This window comes from Sinocyclocheilus grahami, unplaced genomic scaffold, assembly GCF_001515645.1.
Source record: "Sinocyclocheilus grahami isolate Dianchi unplaced genomic scaffold, SAMN03320097.WGS_v1.1 scaffold609.1, whole genome shotgun sequence".
NCBI classification, from domain to species: Eukaryota; Metazoa; Chordata; class Actinopteri; order Cypriniformes; family Cyprinidae; genus Sinocyclocheilus; species Sinocyclocheilus grahami.
This window is the reverse complement of record NW_015505788.1, coordinates 981,518-998,788: the sequence shown is the minus strand read 5'-3', so window position 1 is coordinate 998,788 and position 17,271 is coordinate 981,518. Positions and strand designations below refer to the sequence as shown.

Sequence of the window (17,271 nt, the reverse complement as noted above, 5' to 3'; positions counted from 1 at the left end):
TCCTGCGCAGTCTCATCATTCTGTTTTCATCCTCTTCTCAACCCCCTTTCAAACTAATTCCTTCCCCTCCCCCTCTCCCTCTTTCTCTTTATTCAAAGCCATTGATCATGCATGCAGAAATTTAGCACGCCCATAGCTCCAGTCGGGAGCGCTGGGGCGCTGTCCTACATACTGCTTCTCCACACACACACACACACACACACACACACACACACACACACAGACAGGGCAACCGCACTGACAAACTCTTGAGCCGTGATACATAAGCACGCAAATGTTTTACAAATTGTGGCATTCCTACCTGTTCAGCCTACGAACTGCTCTCAAAACTTATGGTGCATGAGTTTTATTTTGGATCTGATTTTAGATTTTCACTTTGCATCTGTTTTCTTGTCTTCTACTGGAATATCACGTTTCATATATCTAGGTTGAATTAGTTTCCTTTTGCAGGAGCATTTCTGCTCTAGCTTTTGTGCTCTTAACTGCTGATATTGTTGGCTTTTGTATGATAAATTGCTTTTGCTTTTCCTCAAGTTGCTTTGGATAACAATATGATTAAATGTAAATGTCATAGAGATGCATGCTTTTTGCATTCAGATGTCTTTTTTTTTCTTGTGCTTTATTGAAGTAAACAAATTAGGAAACATAAAATCCACATTTTATTTGTGCATGAGATGTTTTGTGAACCACATAGTTTGGTATAAATTGTTTACATTTTTTCAATTATGTTTCAAGGTAAATGTGCTCAGAGCCAGTAAATCTATTTTGAAACAGGCTTTAATATTCCAAATTATTAAACTATTTTTCCAGCCTGACCTCTTAATGTCAGTACTTACTTATTTGTAACAGATCACAAAATAACAAAACATTAAAATGACAACAATACCACATGAGATGCTGATGTCTATGAGGAACAATGCACACCTCCCTGAGGACTACAAATGGTTTTGGTCAGTCTGTTGGCCCCACCCTCACATGCAAACCACCAATCACCTGGTCTTGACTTTGTGCCAATTCAGGCCGGCTGGAATCCAGACTACCAATCACCAAACTCAGCCTGATGCTGTGTGATATTGGCTGGGTTGGTTTGGTTGATGGTACACACAATAGACACAACAGTCTTAATCTATGTATCTGTCTGTCTTGCTATCTCTATATCATCTGTATCATTGTCTATGTCTTATTTTATATATATATATATATATATATATATATATATATATATAGCAGTCTATAATCTATAGTGTTTACTTTTTATTAAAAAATAATCTGTTTTTTTTTCTTCTGACTGTTCGTCCATCCATCCATCTGTTTGTCATCTGATTTTTTATTTTATCTACTCTATCTATCTATCTATCTATCTATCTATCTATCTATCTATCTATCTATCTATCTATCTATCTATCTATCTATCTATCTATCTATCTATCTATCTGTCTGTCTGTCTGTCTGTCTGTCTGTCTGTCTGTCTGTCTGTCTGTCTGTCTGTCTACCTGTCTGTCTACCTATCTATTTCTCTATCTATCTATCTATCTATCTATCTATCTATCTATCTATCTATCTATCTGTCTATCTATCTGTCTATCTGTCTATCTGTCTGTCTGTCTGTCTGTCTGTCTGTCTATCTGTCTGTCTGTCTATCAGACAGTCTGTCTGTCTCTTTCTTCAGACTGACCACGTTTCGACTCCGCTACTGTACAACAGCATATAAAAGCGGGCGGGGCCGGGGAGACAAAGGGGGCGGAGCAAACTACGAGAGTCCGGGAAAAGTCAAACGGGAGGCGGAGCCTCCGTGTGTGCGCAATCCACGCTTGGCCCGTCCTCCTCCAGACGGGCCCTCCCTCCCTCCCCCACCCCCTCGGGCCACCCGCTCTTGAGTTGGAGACTCCTGGATCCCGTTCGGCTCACAGTCCGGGCAACAGAGGGACACGGGAATGGACACAGAAGGGAGTCAGAGCAGCCTGTCGTCCTCCACGCAGGACTCCCCGCACGACCCCTGGTAAAGCTTCTTTTCTGCGCGCTCCGCTTGACTTTTCCTCGCGAACGGGAGATCTATATATAAATCTGTTCATTTAAACCTGAGTATTCTGGGACCAAGAGGAAAGAGACCACCGGAGACAAAAGACACAAGCGCGGGTTCCTTCACGAAAGAGCGAAAATGGAAACAATGTAACAGCCAGGAGCCTCACTGTTACATTGTTTCCATGTTCCCTCTTACCAGGACGCGCGCTGTTACATTGTTTCCATCTGTTACATTTGGAGCTGTTATATTGTTTCCAACACATTATATTATTACATTCCATTTCGCTTTTTTTCAAACGGGGATGATCGAACTTGTTACTTTTTAACGGAGAGGAAAGAATCAGTTCTGCGTTTTCAATGGAAATAACGGCACCCATCCATCCATCATGGCCGAATTTCACTTTTCCGCTTGATTTATTACGATTTTGGAGTGTTGATTGCTGTATTTAAACATGCACCAGTAATCGGTAGCGTTTCAGAAGACTTTCAGGTGTCTGATCTGACTTTCTTTTTCACCTTTCAGCAAAATGTTCATCGGCGGGTTGAGCTGGCAGACGACACAAGGTGAGACACGCGTGATCTTCTGTCCTGCGTGCTACTTCCACAGACAGTCTCATGCATGGGCTGCTGTGAGCTCGGGAGCATTTCTTCTTTCTATGTTTGTTTGGTTTGAAACAGAAAGCAAATAGTTCGTGCACCGTGAAATCATGCATGCATTCAACGCGCGAGCCTAATGCGTTAGATATTCTTTACATAGGTGAATATTTATAGATCAAAACTTGGCATGTTTTATCATTAAACGTCTCTTGCAATACTTCCACGACAGCTACAGACGATGTATATATATATATAGTGAGCTCGTGGTGATTTGAGGTGAAAGCAAGGGCGCTAGTGTGGACTCGGAGGCACTGATGTGGTTGAATAAATGTGTGGAAAATCTCTGGTTGCATGCCTGCGTTGTTATTCAAATACTCAGCTTAGCTTAGAACATTATAATAAGAATGCTTACCAGAGCTTTATAATGAGCACCATTGTTGAGATGCAAAGTGGATGGGCAGTCTCAATGCTGATCTAGTAGCAGCAAACGTTTGGTTTAAGGTACATCAAACATGATTTGCGTCACTAAACTGATGTTATGAAATAAATGCATTGTGCTTTTCTTTCTCCAGAAGGGCTGAATGAATACTTTTGTAAATTCGGCGAGGTGAAGGATTGTATGGTGATGAGGGATCCGGTTACGAAGCGGTCGAGGTGAGGGGGAGGCGCGCGCACATCTACTGCTGACTTGTTTGTTTGTGTGTTTGTAACTTAATTCTTACGCGTAATGTTTGTGCATGCAATGCTTTTGCGCAGGGGGTTTGGATTTGTGACCTATGTAGACCAGACCGGTGTGGATAAAGTTTTGGCCCAAAACAGACACGAGCTGGATTCAAAAACAGTGAGTTTTCCCCCCCGATCATTTTATTATTCTGTATATCAGTGATTTGTTTGTGTAATATAAATGCACATATAATTGCACAGAATCTAGAAACATTTAGTTCTGCATGCACTATGAGGGTCAGTGTTACATCCAACTTGCATCAGTTATTAAATATCTTTGGAGCAGATGCTTCATATTCTTTAGTCTATTCCTAAATTCAGACGAATGCTTCTCGGTGGTTTTCGTTTCCTCAGATCATTTTAACTCTACATGCACGAGGCGCTAGGTCCGTTCCAGCAGGTCTGTCTGGCGCAGAGCGCGCCACATGAAAGCGTTCTTTCGCGCTTTTCATAGTCATTGCAACCAGGGGAGCGAGACGGGGCAGAATCAAACTTTTCAGAATCTTCTAGCATTCGACCAACACTGCAAAAGTCTTGTGTATACGCTTTAAGAACCTCTGTGAATGGCCGAGAAGTTAGTTTTATTATTATTTTTCAAAAAGAAGCATGCTGTTATTGTAAATATATACCATGCCATGGCATTCTTTGAAGTACCATGCATTATCAATTCACCATTATGGCTTCTATCAAAATACCTCGATATTACAATTACTAAACTAAAGAATTAGAATCAGTTTTTGTCCGTCCACACTTATGATGTGCGATAATTTACTGTAGTCACATTTGTTTAGATATTAGTCACAGTCTAATTTAATTTGCATGATGGTTTTGCCTCTGAAGTCATATTTGACAATCTTAAGTTAAACATTGAAATGTATGAAATGAAATGCACAGGTCCAACAGTATGCAAATTATTAATATGACATACTAGACATGAATAGGAAAATTGACAATTTTGTAATAACCAACAGCAGAAGTGATTTACCAGCCAAACACACTAAACAAACACTCTGCTAAATGTAATATTAGTATTAGTCTTAGTGACAGGTGAATTTGTAGTACTGTAAAGATTGTTTGGATGCACAACCTTTGACGTCAACAACAAAAGGATCACAAAAGAGCTTTTTCTCCTCTGTTTAAACAGTAAATTTTGCCATTATGACTATATGCATGGGTAAATAATTGAATTGCGTTAGATTCATTTCGCTTTGTTTTTATCCCTGATGTCTGTGACCCGATCAGAACAGACGTGTAACTCATTTTTGGATGCAACCCACCAGTTGAGAATCACCGATGTAAATGGCATGGTATAGTTATGGTAATATACTGTATATTTCAGAATACTTTAGTACTGATATGACACAGTTACCAATCTGTGAGGATTTGAATGGAAATGAAAACGGCCTGTAATCTATGAAACCTAATACGTGTTGAGCTCCAGAACTTTTTGTCCAGTTTTGACTGCATTGCACAGAGTAGCTTGCTTGCTAGTAGCTGTATTTGAATAAGCGCCCAGGTCGTGTTTGAATATGTGAGTCCTGGGACATCACTGATGGTCCTTTGTCAGATCTGTGTGGGTGTGTCAGCAGACAAAACCAGCCAGAGCTTTACTACAGAGATGCCACAAACCCCTTACGAGCTGTGTGTGTGTGTGTGTATTTATTTGCTGTAAAATTTGGGCTGTGTTGTGGCCTGTTCCTAGTCCTTTCACATTAAAGAACGAGGCTAGCCGAATCATATTTTTCCAAGAGTATTTACAAGTATTGATGGTGACTTAAACACTACTGCTGCGCGGAGAGACTCATCCTGGCAACACTTCAGTCTCTTGTGTTCGGTCGCCATGCGGGACTGTCATCTCTATAACAACTTTGTTGGTTATATCCGAGAGTGTCACACACTCTTAAACACGCCCATTAACCGCTATGACCCTCCATAAGATAAGCACAACACTTGATGTTGATGTGTAGAATAATGCATATGTAAAATCTCTTTATTTTCTGTTTTGAAAAATGGATGGCATGATTGTTGCAGCATATGTAGTTTGAAATGATTATATCACTGATGGTCCTTTGTCAGATTGTCAGATCTGTGTCAGCAGACAAAACCAGCCAGAGCTTTACTACAGAGATGCCACAAACCCCTTACGAGCTGTGTGTGTGTGTGTGTATTTATTTGTTGTAAAATTTGGGCTGTGTTGTGGCCTGTTCCTAGTCCTTTCACATTAAAGAACGAGGCTAGCCGAATCATGTTTTTCCAAGAGTATTTACAAGTATTGATGGTGACTTAAACACTACCGCTGCGCGGAGAGACTCATCCTGGCAACACTTCAGTCTCTTGTGTTCGGTCGCCATGCGGGACTGTCATCTCTATAACAACTTTGTTGGTTATATCCGAGAGTGTCACACACTCTTAAACACGCCCATTAACCGCTATGACCCTCCATAAGATAAGCACAACACTTGATGTTGATGTGTAGAATAATGCATATGTAAAATCTCTTTATTTTCTGTTTTGAAAAATGGATGGCATGATTGTTGCAGCATATGTAGTTTGAAATGATTATGTAATTCAAACATAAATCATAAGTATTTTTCGCTTTAATTCATATGGAAGAAGGACAGATCGTTCGCGATCTGTTTTATTTTCGTAATGTGGCGTATTCATAAGTGAATCTTAAATGTAGGGCCAGGATTTATCCTTTAGGAAACTGATTTTATTGAAAAAGTGGTTAGAAATGATAACTAGAAAAAGGTTGTTTTTAGAGATAGTAATGCATTTTTTTTCTTCAACAATGTGTCTATTAAGGAAGTAAATATAATACTTATTTATGTATATGGTCTTTTATGGTGTGAATTGTGCAGTTGTTTGTATGTTAGACAACAACTGGAAAAATTTTTATGCAAACTTACACTACTGTTCAAAAGGTGGGGCTCAGTATGATCTTTTTTATATAAATGAATACGTTTTTTTGGGAAAGATGCATTAAAATTTTCAATAGTGACAGTAAAGACATTTGTATGGAACGTGGTACAATATATTTATATTTCAAATAAATGCTGTTGTTATGAAATTTAGGTTTTTACAAAAATATGAAGCAGCACAACTGTTTTCAGCATTGATAATAATAATAAAAATGCTTCCCGAGCAGCAAATCAGCATATTAGAATGATTTCTGAAGGATCACGTGACACTGAAGACTGAAGAGTAATGATGCCGAATGATGATGATAGAAAACAATTATTTGAAATTATAATAATATTTCACAATATTATTGTATTTTTTTATGAAGTAAATGCAGCTTTGGTGAGCAGTCACATAAAAAACATCCTGATTCTGATAGTGTTGATATAAATCTTCATTACAGGTAAAGCTCTGTTTTCTGTGCTGTGATGCAAAGGCTAATCAGTGTGTTAATTGTGTATTGATGGGTTTGAATGGCCTCTTCCTATGGTATTTGAGGCTCTGTTGTGTTAATGTTTTGGTGGGGTCACTGAGTGGGTTGCTGTGGGTTATTAGGTCACTCCAGTGAGGTCTGAAAGGCTGCGTGGGGGGGGGATTCACAATAACAGTAAGCAATTTTGATAGATAAGACTATTGTGCAAACAGCTCCTCGTCCACTTTCAGCTGCGTTTTGAGATTCCAGCAGAACAGCAGAGGAATCGTCTAGTCTGTAACGCAGATGGCAGTATGTGCTTTTATTTGATATTTGATGTGGTACTGTAAAGTTTTGCATGTAACAGTAAAGCGTTTCCATGCCGCCTTTCTTTACTCAACATTTTCGGTCCTTCTGTAGCCTTTTTTCTGGGTGTTTTCCTATTTCTTGCATTTGCCGTCCATGCGAGGAACTGAAAAGAAGATACTATGAAAGGGTCCGTGTTGAAAACTGAAAGAATGTGCCATGCTGAGAGTGTTTTTTTCATGCTATCGGCTCTCAGAAGAACGAGTGAAAGAGGATAGGCTGGTAGAGGGGTGTCTGAGCTCTGGATACGAGAGGTCATATATTGTCAAATCTCATAAAAATAAGGCTAAATTACAAACAAACGTGATAGAATGTGCATTTCTCCAACAATCGGATACCATGCCTTTGCCATGTGCAAAATATGTTGGAGTTTAATTTAAAACAATGTGTGCATGTACAATATTTTGAAATGTGATTTATTTCAGGGCTGTATCTTAACCCTGTAAAGCCTGACATATGAATAATAGTCAGAAAAAAATCTAATGGAATTGAATTTAGACAAACTCGTTAAAAAAATCTAAGCAAGGTTTTTGTTGAATATCATATTTGATACATCAAGCTTTTATGCCTCATAGAGCGTGATATAGTGAGAATATGGAGGGAAAAAACACCTACATTTTATTCTGAGTCCCAAATTGAGCAAAAATATGTCATTTGGTGCAGTTGCTGATATGGCCAAAAAGTAAGATGAAATTCAGCTTGTAATGTAAATCAATGAGATCTTTATAACAGTATAACAGACTGACATAAAATGCATATTAATATCACTTTTCACTCCATATCTCCCAATAAAATGTCTTCGTGAGATAATATTTAAAAGTTTAACTTTATGATCAAAGCTCTGTAGTTTCTAAACATATAATGCAATACAATACAATGCAATTACACTAAGAGGCCTTTTACTGGCTAAAAAAGTATACACTTTCAATCAGACAACAGAATGCATGTAGTAGATTGTAAACAACAAGTTTTTCAGCAACATTTTAATTATGTTGATAAATGCCCTAGAAATTTGCATATCAAATATGATACAATAGGCTTTATAGCGTTAAGGCACTATTGTTGTACATATTCTTGAGCAATATGGATGTTTGACTTGGTTTCCAAGTTATCCTGGATGGTTGCTAGGTGGATGTTTACTGAGTCTATAGTATAAACAGTGTAGGACAGCTATGCTTAACAGTAAGGGCTATATTTTGTAATGCGTTAGCAAAGACTACTAATAAAAGCATGCATTTCTTCCATGTGTTTAAAAAATATAAACAAGGTCAATGCTATATAAAAAGACAAATGTGACCCTGGAGCACAAAAGCAGTCTTAAGTTGCTGGGGTATATTTGTAGCAATAGCCAAAAAAAACATTGTATGGGTCAAAATTATCCATTTTTTATTTATGCCAAAAATCATTAGGAAATTAAGTAAAGATCATGTTCCATGAAGATATTTTGTAAATTTCCTACCGTAAATATATTAAAACTTAAGTTTTGATTAGTAATATGCACTGCTAAAGATGATTTTCTCAGAATTTAGATTTTTTTGCATCCTCAGATTCCAGATTTTCTTGTACTAACAAACCATACATCAATGGAAAGCTTATGTATTCAGCTTTCAGATGAGGTATAAATCTCAATTTCGAGAAATTGACCCTTCTGACTGGTTTCGTGGTCCAGGGTCACATATGGCAAATATCAAACCAGAGCAAGTGCAAATGTGAAATATGTAGCTGACAAGTCTTGACCCACATATGTCTAATAAAGTTAGTTTGGCTCAATATTTGAACAAGTGCTTCAATTAAACATATTCGTGTAGCAACAGAGATTAAAAACTGCTGCTTAATAAACACATCAGTTTTGCTTATTCAAATTTGCAACGAATGCATAAGCAATTTGACTGTTCATTCATTCCTGAAATTGCCTTTTCAGTTTTATTGCACATTCAGCTCTGATATGCTCATGTAGTTACAAGCTGAATTGATCATACAGTGATCAGATCTGCTAGACTCAATGATTATTTATTCTTAATGGCATGTGTTTGGTAGAAATGAGCTGCTGTTTTAATAGAAATAGACAGAAAGTGATAGCATAGTAAAGAACGTACGTCTCTTTATAGCTCGTGGATTGATGTGTTTATGTATTTAACTCTGCTTTTAACATGCAACGCTTGTACATAATATGCTTTTTTTCCCCGACAATTTTAGCTTTTTAAAAGTTTTTCAGTTTGTAATTCGAAGCCAGAGACAGTTCTGAGTTGTGCATCGTGGAGAACTGGCACAAGGACATGTTTGGATGAGAGTCCCATTGGAGGCTTGTGTGCGTCATTGACGTACATGAGCGTGTATGACGGTTTAGCGGTAGATTCTGGAGATTAGCTCTCAAATGCTGACGGCATGATGAGGTGCGGGTCACAGGACGGAGGGAGAGAGAGAGAGAGAGAGAGAGAGAGAGAGAATTCCCTGTCCGTAATTAGTATGGATCGCCAAAGCAACTAATCGGATTGAGGGAAACAAACTGGATGGCATTTCCGATGTAGCTACATGGCTGAAGCCAAAGCCTCTCCTGAGATTTTGCATCGTGTCAGCACACACGTCATGGTGTGGGGTCGTTGAGCCTCATTAACGAGCATCGTTAGCTAATTTCTTTGCCATTGTTCGCTCATGCACAGTGACCTTGATGGCCCAGTCCCATATACAACAGCACAATCAAACACATTTAGTTTTAACACAGTGATGCACTGCTATATAAATATTTGCCTGTACTGATAATGATTGTTTTTGTGTAACTTTTGTATAAACTGGTTTAAATATGTGACAGCTCAAGGAGGAGCATTGATTCCTTTCATGATTTCTACTTAAGAATTTTTCCTTTTTTTACAGTCTCCTTTATCTTGCTCACTATTAATATTCCTTGTAAAGCAGCTTAGGAACAATATGCATTGTTAATGTTGCTATCCATTAAAAAAAAATAATGTATTAGCATTGATATTATGTATGGCCGAAATTCTAAATAGTACCATTCGCACAAAAGTAAATTACTTCTACTGAAATGAGGCATCAGAACATTAAAATATGCAGTATAACATATTGACAACTGTTTACTTTAAAACCTTTTATTATTTTAATTTTATGTTATAATTTATAAATATAATTTATAAAAATGATAAATATTGTTAAATGAATATTATTATTAATATATAATAATACTGTGTTATCTATTACATAGAATTTTATACAGATTTGTATATATAGAAATATAGATTTCTGAAAAGCGATGTAGCTAATACTATTAGGCCTTTCAAAAATCTAGTCTTAATATATTTATATTTTATATAATTATTTACAATTTATAAATACATGTACTGTATTTATATTTATGTATTTAATTTGATTATATAATATATATAATTATATAACCAATTAATTATATTTTCAAATGAATTATTAATTAAATATTCAAATTAATCATTTTTATTTAAACTTGATTTTGTTTGCTCTTAGTTTTAGTCGTACGGATGCATCCCCACTGTATGTGGTATAATATTACAGTATAAAGTCTAACAGTTTTCCTCATAATTATTATTTATTTATTTATTAGTATGGTATTTAGTGCACTTTTTAAGTCAAGTAAATGGATGGTGTACTTGCTAAAGTTTAATACTTGTCAGAGGTTTGTTCAAATCACTAACGCTAACTATATGAGATGTAATAGTGATGCTTAACTTAACATAAAATAAGTTTAAATTGTACATGAGCTCTTGCGTATGAAGTAGATGTAAAGAGTGAATATGAAGCATAGTTGTGTAATTTGGTTTGGTTTGTTGATGACGGTGGAGTAAAAGGCAGTGTGTATGTGTGTGTGTGTGTGTGTGTACATGTGTGTGTGCTCAGGAGGGGGGTGGACCTCTCTCCGTCCCATCTGTTTGGGGTTCATCTTTGTCCTCACAATTAATGAAATGAGAGGGGGCTTCCTGAGACACACGCACACACACACACACACACACACACACACACACACACACACACACACACACACACACACACACACACACGCACACACAAACAAAATCAACACCCTCAGCTTTTCACTAGCAGGTTTTGTTTTAGCTGAATTGCTCCCTCTCTCTCTCTCTTTCTTCTCCTTTGTTGTTTTCATTCACTTTTTTTTGTCTTTGCTGTTTGGTGCTGATTAATTTGCCCTCACCCCTTCCTGCCTCCCTCTCTCTCTTTATCTGTTTTCTCCGTATCTCCTCCCTCTCGGCTCCGAGCAGAGATTGGATGTTGGGATAGGCTTTGCCTGCCCTCAGGCCTGAAAAGAGGATTGTCTCGCTGAATGTTTGGAAACAGATCTGTTCCAGTAACCTGTAAAAGGAGTAGCCTTTGACAACACACACACGCACTTGTGTTTCTATCAGTTTGTTCTTTCGGCCTGATAGCAAAAACTGTAGCAGTGTCATATCTGACCTCATTTTGGATTCCGGAAAGTTTTGGTTATTCTCGGATGTTGTGATGTTTTGAAGGAAGCAGAATGTTCAAATATCTAAAGCAACAGAATGGTTTTAAACCTCTAACCATAGGAATTAAATCTTACATACTTAGGCTACTCCGTTTTGAATGATTCCTCAAATTATACAGCCTTTTGAGAAAAGGTGTGCTATTACTATCACTACTAAACTGTTAGACATTGCACTAAAATAACACACAGAACAACACCTTAGTAACTGCATAGCAATACCTTGGTAACCATCCACTACATCCTTGCGTCACAGAAGATTATTCCCAACTGTTTTCTAGTTGAAATCTAGTTGTACGGTAGTTCTGCTGTTATCTGGCACAATGGGCTAACATACACCACCAATCAAATATAATACTTTTATTCAGCAAGGATGCATTAACTTTCTCAAAAGTGATTGTGAAGACATTTACAGTGTAACAAAAGATTTCTATTTCAAATGAATGCTGCTTTTTAACTTTGTAATCATCAAAGAATTCTGAAAACTGTTGTCAGCATTTATAATCAGAAATGTCTTGAGCAGCCAATCAGCATATTAGAATGATTTCTGAAGGAACATGTGACACTGAAAACTGGAGTAATGATGCTGGAAATCCAGCTTTGCATCAAATAAATAAATTACATTTGAAAATATGTTCAAATAAAAACAGTTACTTTAAATAGTAATAAGTTACTGTTTTTATTAGTTTATTAATTTAATTTTAATCAAATAAATCCAGCTTTGGTGAGCATAAGCGTCTTATATAAGAGTCAAAATACCCTACCAACCCCAAACGTTTGAGCTGTAGTGTAAATAAAATGTAACTAGTAGATGACTAGTAGACTATTTATTGTCCATCAAAAAAGCAGAGGATTTCACATTAAAAAAACACGTTAAAAGACGGTAAAGACCCCTGATGATAACCAATGCTTTTAAGAATCCTGTGAAATTAGGTTAAATGATGGTGGTGCATGAGTGACATTGTGTTTCATTGTGATACTGACATTTTACATGATTTTTTTGTGTCTGTTTGGTATTTTTGGTGCACAGGTTGGGACGAGGTTTGGGATCAAAAGGTGACTATGCGTGTAGAGCTGAAATCATAGAACTAAAACTGTAGACACTTGCAAGATCAACATCGTAGAGCGCACTAATAGATGGCTACTGTATGCTACTGTATGCTATAAGTACACATGAATCTAGCTGGTGTAGAAGGACATTTAGATCAATGGCAGTGCATAACAGCATGGCATGGGGTTGCTAGAGATGGTTATAGAATTAGGATGGAGATAATCTGGTCTAGTGGGATTAGATCAAATTCATGATGTTGCTGATTTTTTATTGATTGTTAAGTGAAGTGTTAAGTGAATAATTTAGACCCTCCAGATTTCCAGAATTATGATCAAGTATGTATAATATAGTCATATAAACAAGACAATATAGTAGTTATGTAACTTTCATTTTCATTAAGTTTTTATTTAATTTAAATGATATCTGTCTACTATGACTGCAAGTTTTGCCGTTTTTCCAGTATCAGTCTTTTAGTTTAAATCCTGATTTTTTTCAGCAGTTTGTTACCTTGTCAAGTATGCTGATTGATTTTTATTGTGCTCAACAAACATAGTTTTGAGTAACAGACATCAAACGATTTAATTTTTTGTTGTACAAAAACATGGCAGATTAAGCAATTTTAAAATATATATCTAATCAATTGGAAGCATCTGAACTGAAACAATTAGAATTTCATTGTTTTCATACGCATTGATTTTTTTTTTTTGCTTTAAATTTGCAGGATAATTATGCCATTTTTGGTATCATTGATATTAAATTCTAATCTTAACAAAAGCAAACTTCTTTAAACAGTGTTTTATGGGTCTTAAAAGGCCTTAGTTCACCATTTCACAAATTAAGGTCTTAAATTGGAGCAGAAAGTCTTAAATGTATAATATCATGGCATTAAATCTTCCTCAGTGCTTTTGTCTTGTTTTTAAATACAAATATCTAAACATAATTAAATCAAGAAACATTTCCTAGAGATGCAAACTGAACATATGAAGTTCATATACATTTTTTGTCAAATTAATTAAAAAGTAACGGAGATTGTATTTTCAAACTTTAAAGTGTTGCTAATACAACCTTTTTGAGAACATATTGATGTATTGTGTTCCCTGCAATGTATTACATCATTTTCTGTACTTGGTCCTAACAAGTCTTAACTATACCTTCATAAAACCTGCAGAAAGTGGTTAAGTTGTATTTAAAACACTGTTCCAAAACATTTCAACCCAAATGTTCTGACTCACAGAGTGTAAGTAGGTTTTTTATATTTAAAGAATTTGCCACTAATGATTCAAACGCGAGTTTTGAGCAGTGTAGAGTAACACTTGTTTGTCGTTTCTCCAGACATGGTTTTATGTTTACGCAGCGCGATACGCAACGCAAAAAAGACAGTATAAGTCATTATAATCAGTAATTATGTCCCCACTGGATGCAACAAATGCCTCGTTTGTAATGGGTTTTATTGTTTTGTGTCGCTCCGGTTGGGACAGGGCATCATCACAGTATGGTAGGGGCGTAATAGAAATTCCAAAATGACATTTCCCTTACACTCAACTTCCAAAAGTGCATTCATCTTTGCCATGTTACATTCATTTAGTTGACTAGTGCTATACGATGTATTAACAAAAACATAAATGGCATAAAAAAAACACTTACACTGACAAGCTACTCAATATCGCGTTCATAATCGAATGCGACTCATCTGCGATTATGAACGCGATATAGCAGTGATCTATGGCTCTGTGTATTAAATGCCGCTCCATCTGAAAGCACGTGATGGAGATTTACGACTAATCACAGAACCGGCTTTACTGAGGAGATGCGCATGACAATCACATGCGATTTATCGTGCAGCCCTAATTTTTTTGTTTGTTTGTTGATCACAAAGTACAAAATAGATGAGGAAAACTAGGATGCCGGGTGTATTCAAAGCGCCACCATGCGCTGTGATTGGTTGAGCGGATATATCGCAGTCTGCAGAAAAGGGAGACTGGCGTTTGTCGCGGTTTGGAAAAAAAGGGAGAAAACATGACAGAATAACTCGGCGGATATCTCCGCTCACTCAAGGCCGCGGTGTGTGACGCTGTTTCGTTGTGAAAGCGAAACTACTTTGTTTGGCCTTCCAAAAGAGGACACGACTAGAAATCAGTGGTTAAGTTGTATTTACAACACTGTTCCAGAACACTTCAACCCAAATGTTCTGACTCACAGACTGTAAGTAGGTTTTTTATATTTAAAGAATTTGCCACTGATGATTCAAACGTGAGTTTTGAGCAGTGCAGAGTAACACTTGTTTGTCGTTTCTCCAGACATGGTTTTATGTTTACGCAGCACGATACGCAACACATAAAAAGACAGTATAAGTCATTATAATCAGTAATTATATCCCCACTGGATGCAACAAATGCCTTGTTTGTAATGGGTTTTAATGTTTTGTGTCGCTCCATTCGGGACAGGGCATCATCACAGTATGGTAGGGGCGTAACATTTCCATCGCACGCTTGAGGTATTCGGCCAATCACAACGCACTGGATAGCTGGCCAATCAGAGAACACCTCGCTTTTCAGACCAATGAACTTTGTAAAAATCGACGCGGTTCAGAAAGGCGGGGCATAGAGGAGAAACAATAATGTACAATATGTGGAAAATAATGTTTTAATAATGTGTTTTTTGAACCTTAAACCGCAAAAACACATTTCATTACACCAAATACACAAACGAATGTTCTTTTTAGCAGCATCATATGACCCCTTTAAAGAAAACAGTGACTGAGATTAAACAAATCTGCTAGATCAATAATTTCAATCTTTGCAGTTTAATGTCCTGAATAACGGGTTATTTGTTCATCTAATGATTACATTATACATGTTAGAAGTGTTAACATCAGTAAATCCTTGGGAAACACGGACAGGCCTGTTTGTTAAACAGCTGTGAGTAGATTTTGAGAATATTTATGAAATACTATCTTTGTCTCTCAGATTCCGTAAATACATGACGTTTCTGCTAAGTCATGCCTCTTATTCCCTCTCGAGATTCAAAGAAGCTTTATTCACATGCTAAACAAATCTCTCTCTCGCTCTCTCTCTCAGATTGACCCTAAGGTGGCCTTCCCACGCAGAGCTCAGCCGAAGGTGAGTGCTAAGTCTCCGTTCAGGTTAACATCACACACGTCACTTCTCATTAAGGACACGCAGGTTCTGTTCTGAAACCTAGTGAGTGTTTTAAAGCCCCATAGGTGTTTTCTCGATGTGACAGCTCTGACAAACTGTAGGCAGCATAATTCTGAAGATCCTTCTTTTTCACCATATCGCATAGAAGTGAAATACATTCAATCAGTTATAGCTCCAAAAAGAATTCAACGGGTCATCTTGTTAATGCTATAAATTAATTACAACAATAAAATAACATTTCATCATGAACATACATGAACGTTATCACGTTAAACCACAGAAATTCCAAAATGACATTTCCCTTACATTCAACTTCCAAAAGTGCATTCATCTTTGCCATGTTACATTCATTTAGTTGACTAGTGCTATACGATGTATTAACAAAAACATAAATGGCATAAAAAAAAACACTTACACTGACAAGCTACTCAATATCGCGTTCATAATCGAATGCGACTCATCTGCGATTATGAACGCGATATAGCAGTGATCTATGGCTCTGTGTATTAAATGCCGCTCCATCTGAAAGCACGTGATGGAGATTTACTACTAATCACAGAACCGGCTTTACTGAGGAGATGCGCATGACAATCACATGCGATTTATCGTGCAGCCCTAATTTTTTTGTTTGTTTGTTGATCACAAAGTACAAAATAGATGAGGAAAACTAGGATGCCGGGTGTATTCAAAGAGCCACCATGCGCTGTGATTGGTTGAGCGGATATATCGCAGTCTGCAGAAAAGGGAGACTGGCGTTTGTCGCGGTTTGGAAAAAAAGGGAGAAAACATGACAGAATAACTCGGCAAATATCACATTTTGAGTAAAATAAAAAATTGACTTTTCAATATCGACCAGATACAATACTGATTTTGGCTGAGTTTATCGCGTTTTGGAACCAAACTCTTCATATGTATTTAAATAGCACCCTAGTTTTCTTGTTGAAAATCGTGTTGATGCACTTGATTATTTCATCGTCTCATTATTTGCCTTTTTTTCTTGTGTTTTCAGCTGGTAACAAGAACAAAGAAGATCTTTGTTGGAGGATTGTCTGTCAACACCACTATCGAAGATGTGAAACAGTATTTCGATCAATTTGGAAAGGTGAGTTCAAGGGGCATATTCTACACTAGGATGAATTTCTTTCATAATTGAATCTAGTTTTTCATTACCACACTGAGAAGGTTTCAAAAGCAATTTTCACTCAGAAATTGCTAGCAAATTTCTCAAACAATTACAGAAACTGCAAGTAACACATTGAAACAGTCAGTTTTTGCTGCTGTACCTTTAAGACTTACATATGACAGTCATACTTTTGGCCAGATAAGCAGGTCAAGTTTCTGAATACCGAATAGGTGTTTTTTAAATATGGGCGGTCATATGTTAATGAGCTTGTGGTTGTGATGTCAGTAGCATCTTAGCTTCTATAAACGTCTGTAAATGTTAGAGTATGTTTACATAGTACAACTTTTAAAAGAA

General features: G+C 36.9%; 1 protein-coding gene across 2 annotated transcripts in view; it reads left to right on the top strand.

Moving 5' to 3' along the window:
* The first annotated feature begins 1,849 nt into the window (after positions 1-1,849).
* LOC107557591 (RNA-binding protein Musashi homolog 1-like) overlaps positions 1,850-17,271 on the top strand; it is a 38,793-nt gene continuing 23,371 nt past the window's right edge. Inside the window, exons 1-6 of one of the 2 annotated variants that reach the window (XM_016241070.1) lie at positions 1,850-1,999; positions 2,546-2,586; positions 3,192-3,273; positions 3,376-3,460; positions 15,714-15,755; positions 16,804-16,896. In XM_016241070.1, coding sequence (XP_016096556.1) covers positions 1,935-1,999; positions 2,546-2,586; positions 3,192-3,273; positions 3,376-3,460; positions 15,714-15,755; positions 16,804-16,896 — 408 coding nt within the window. In that variant the 5' untranslated portion in view covers positions 1,850-1,934. The remainder of the gene's footprint in view (positions 2,000-2,545; positions 2,587-3,191; positions 3,274-3,375; positions 3,461-15,713; positions 15,756-16,803; positions 16,897-17,271) is intronic. The other variant, XM_016241071.1, reaches the window with a different exon arrangement.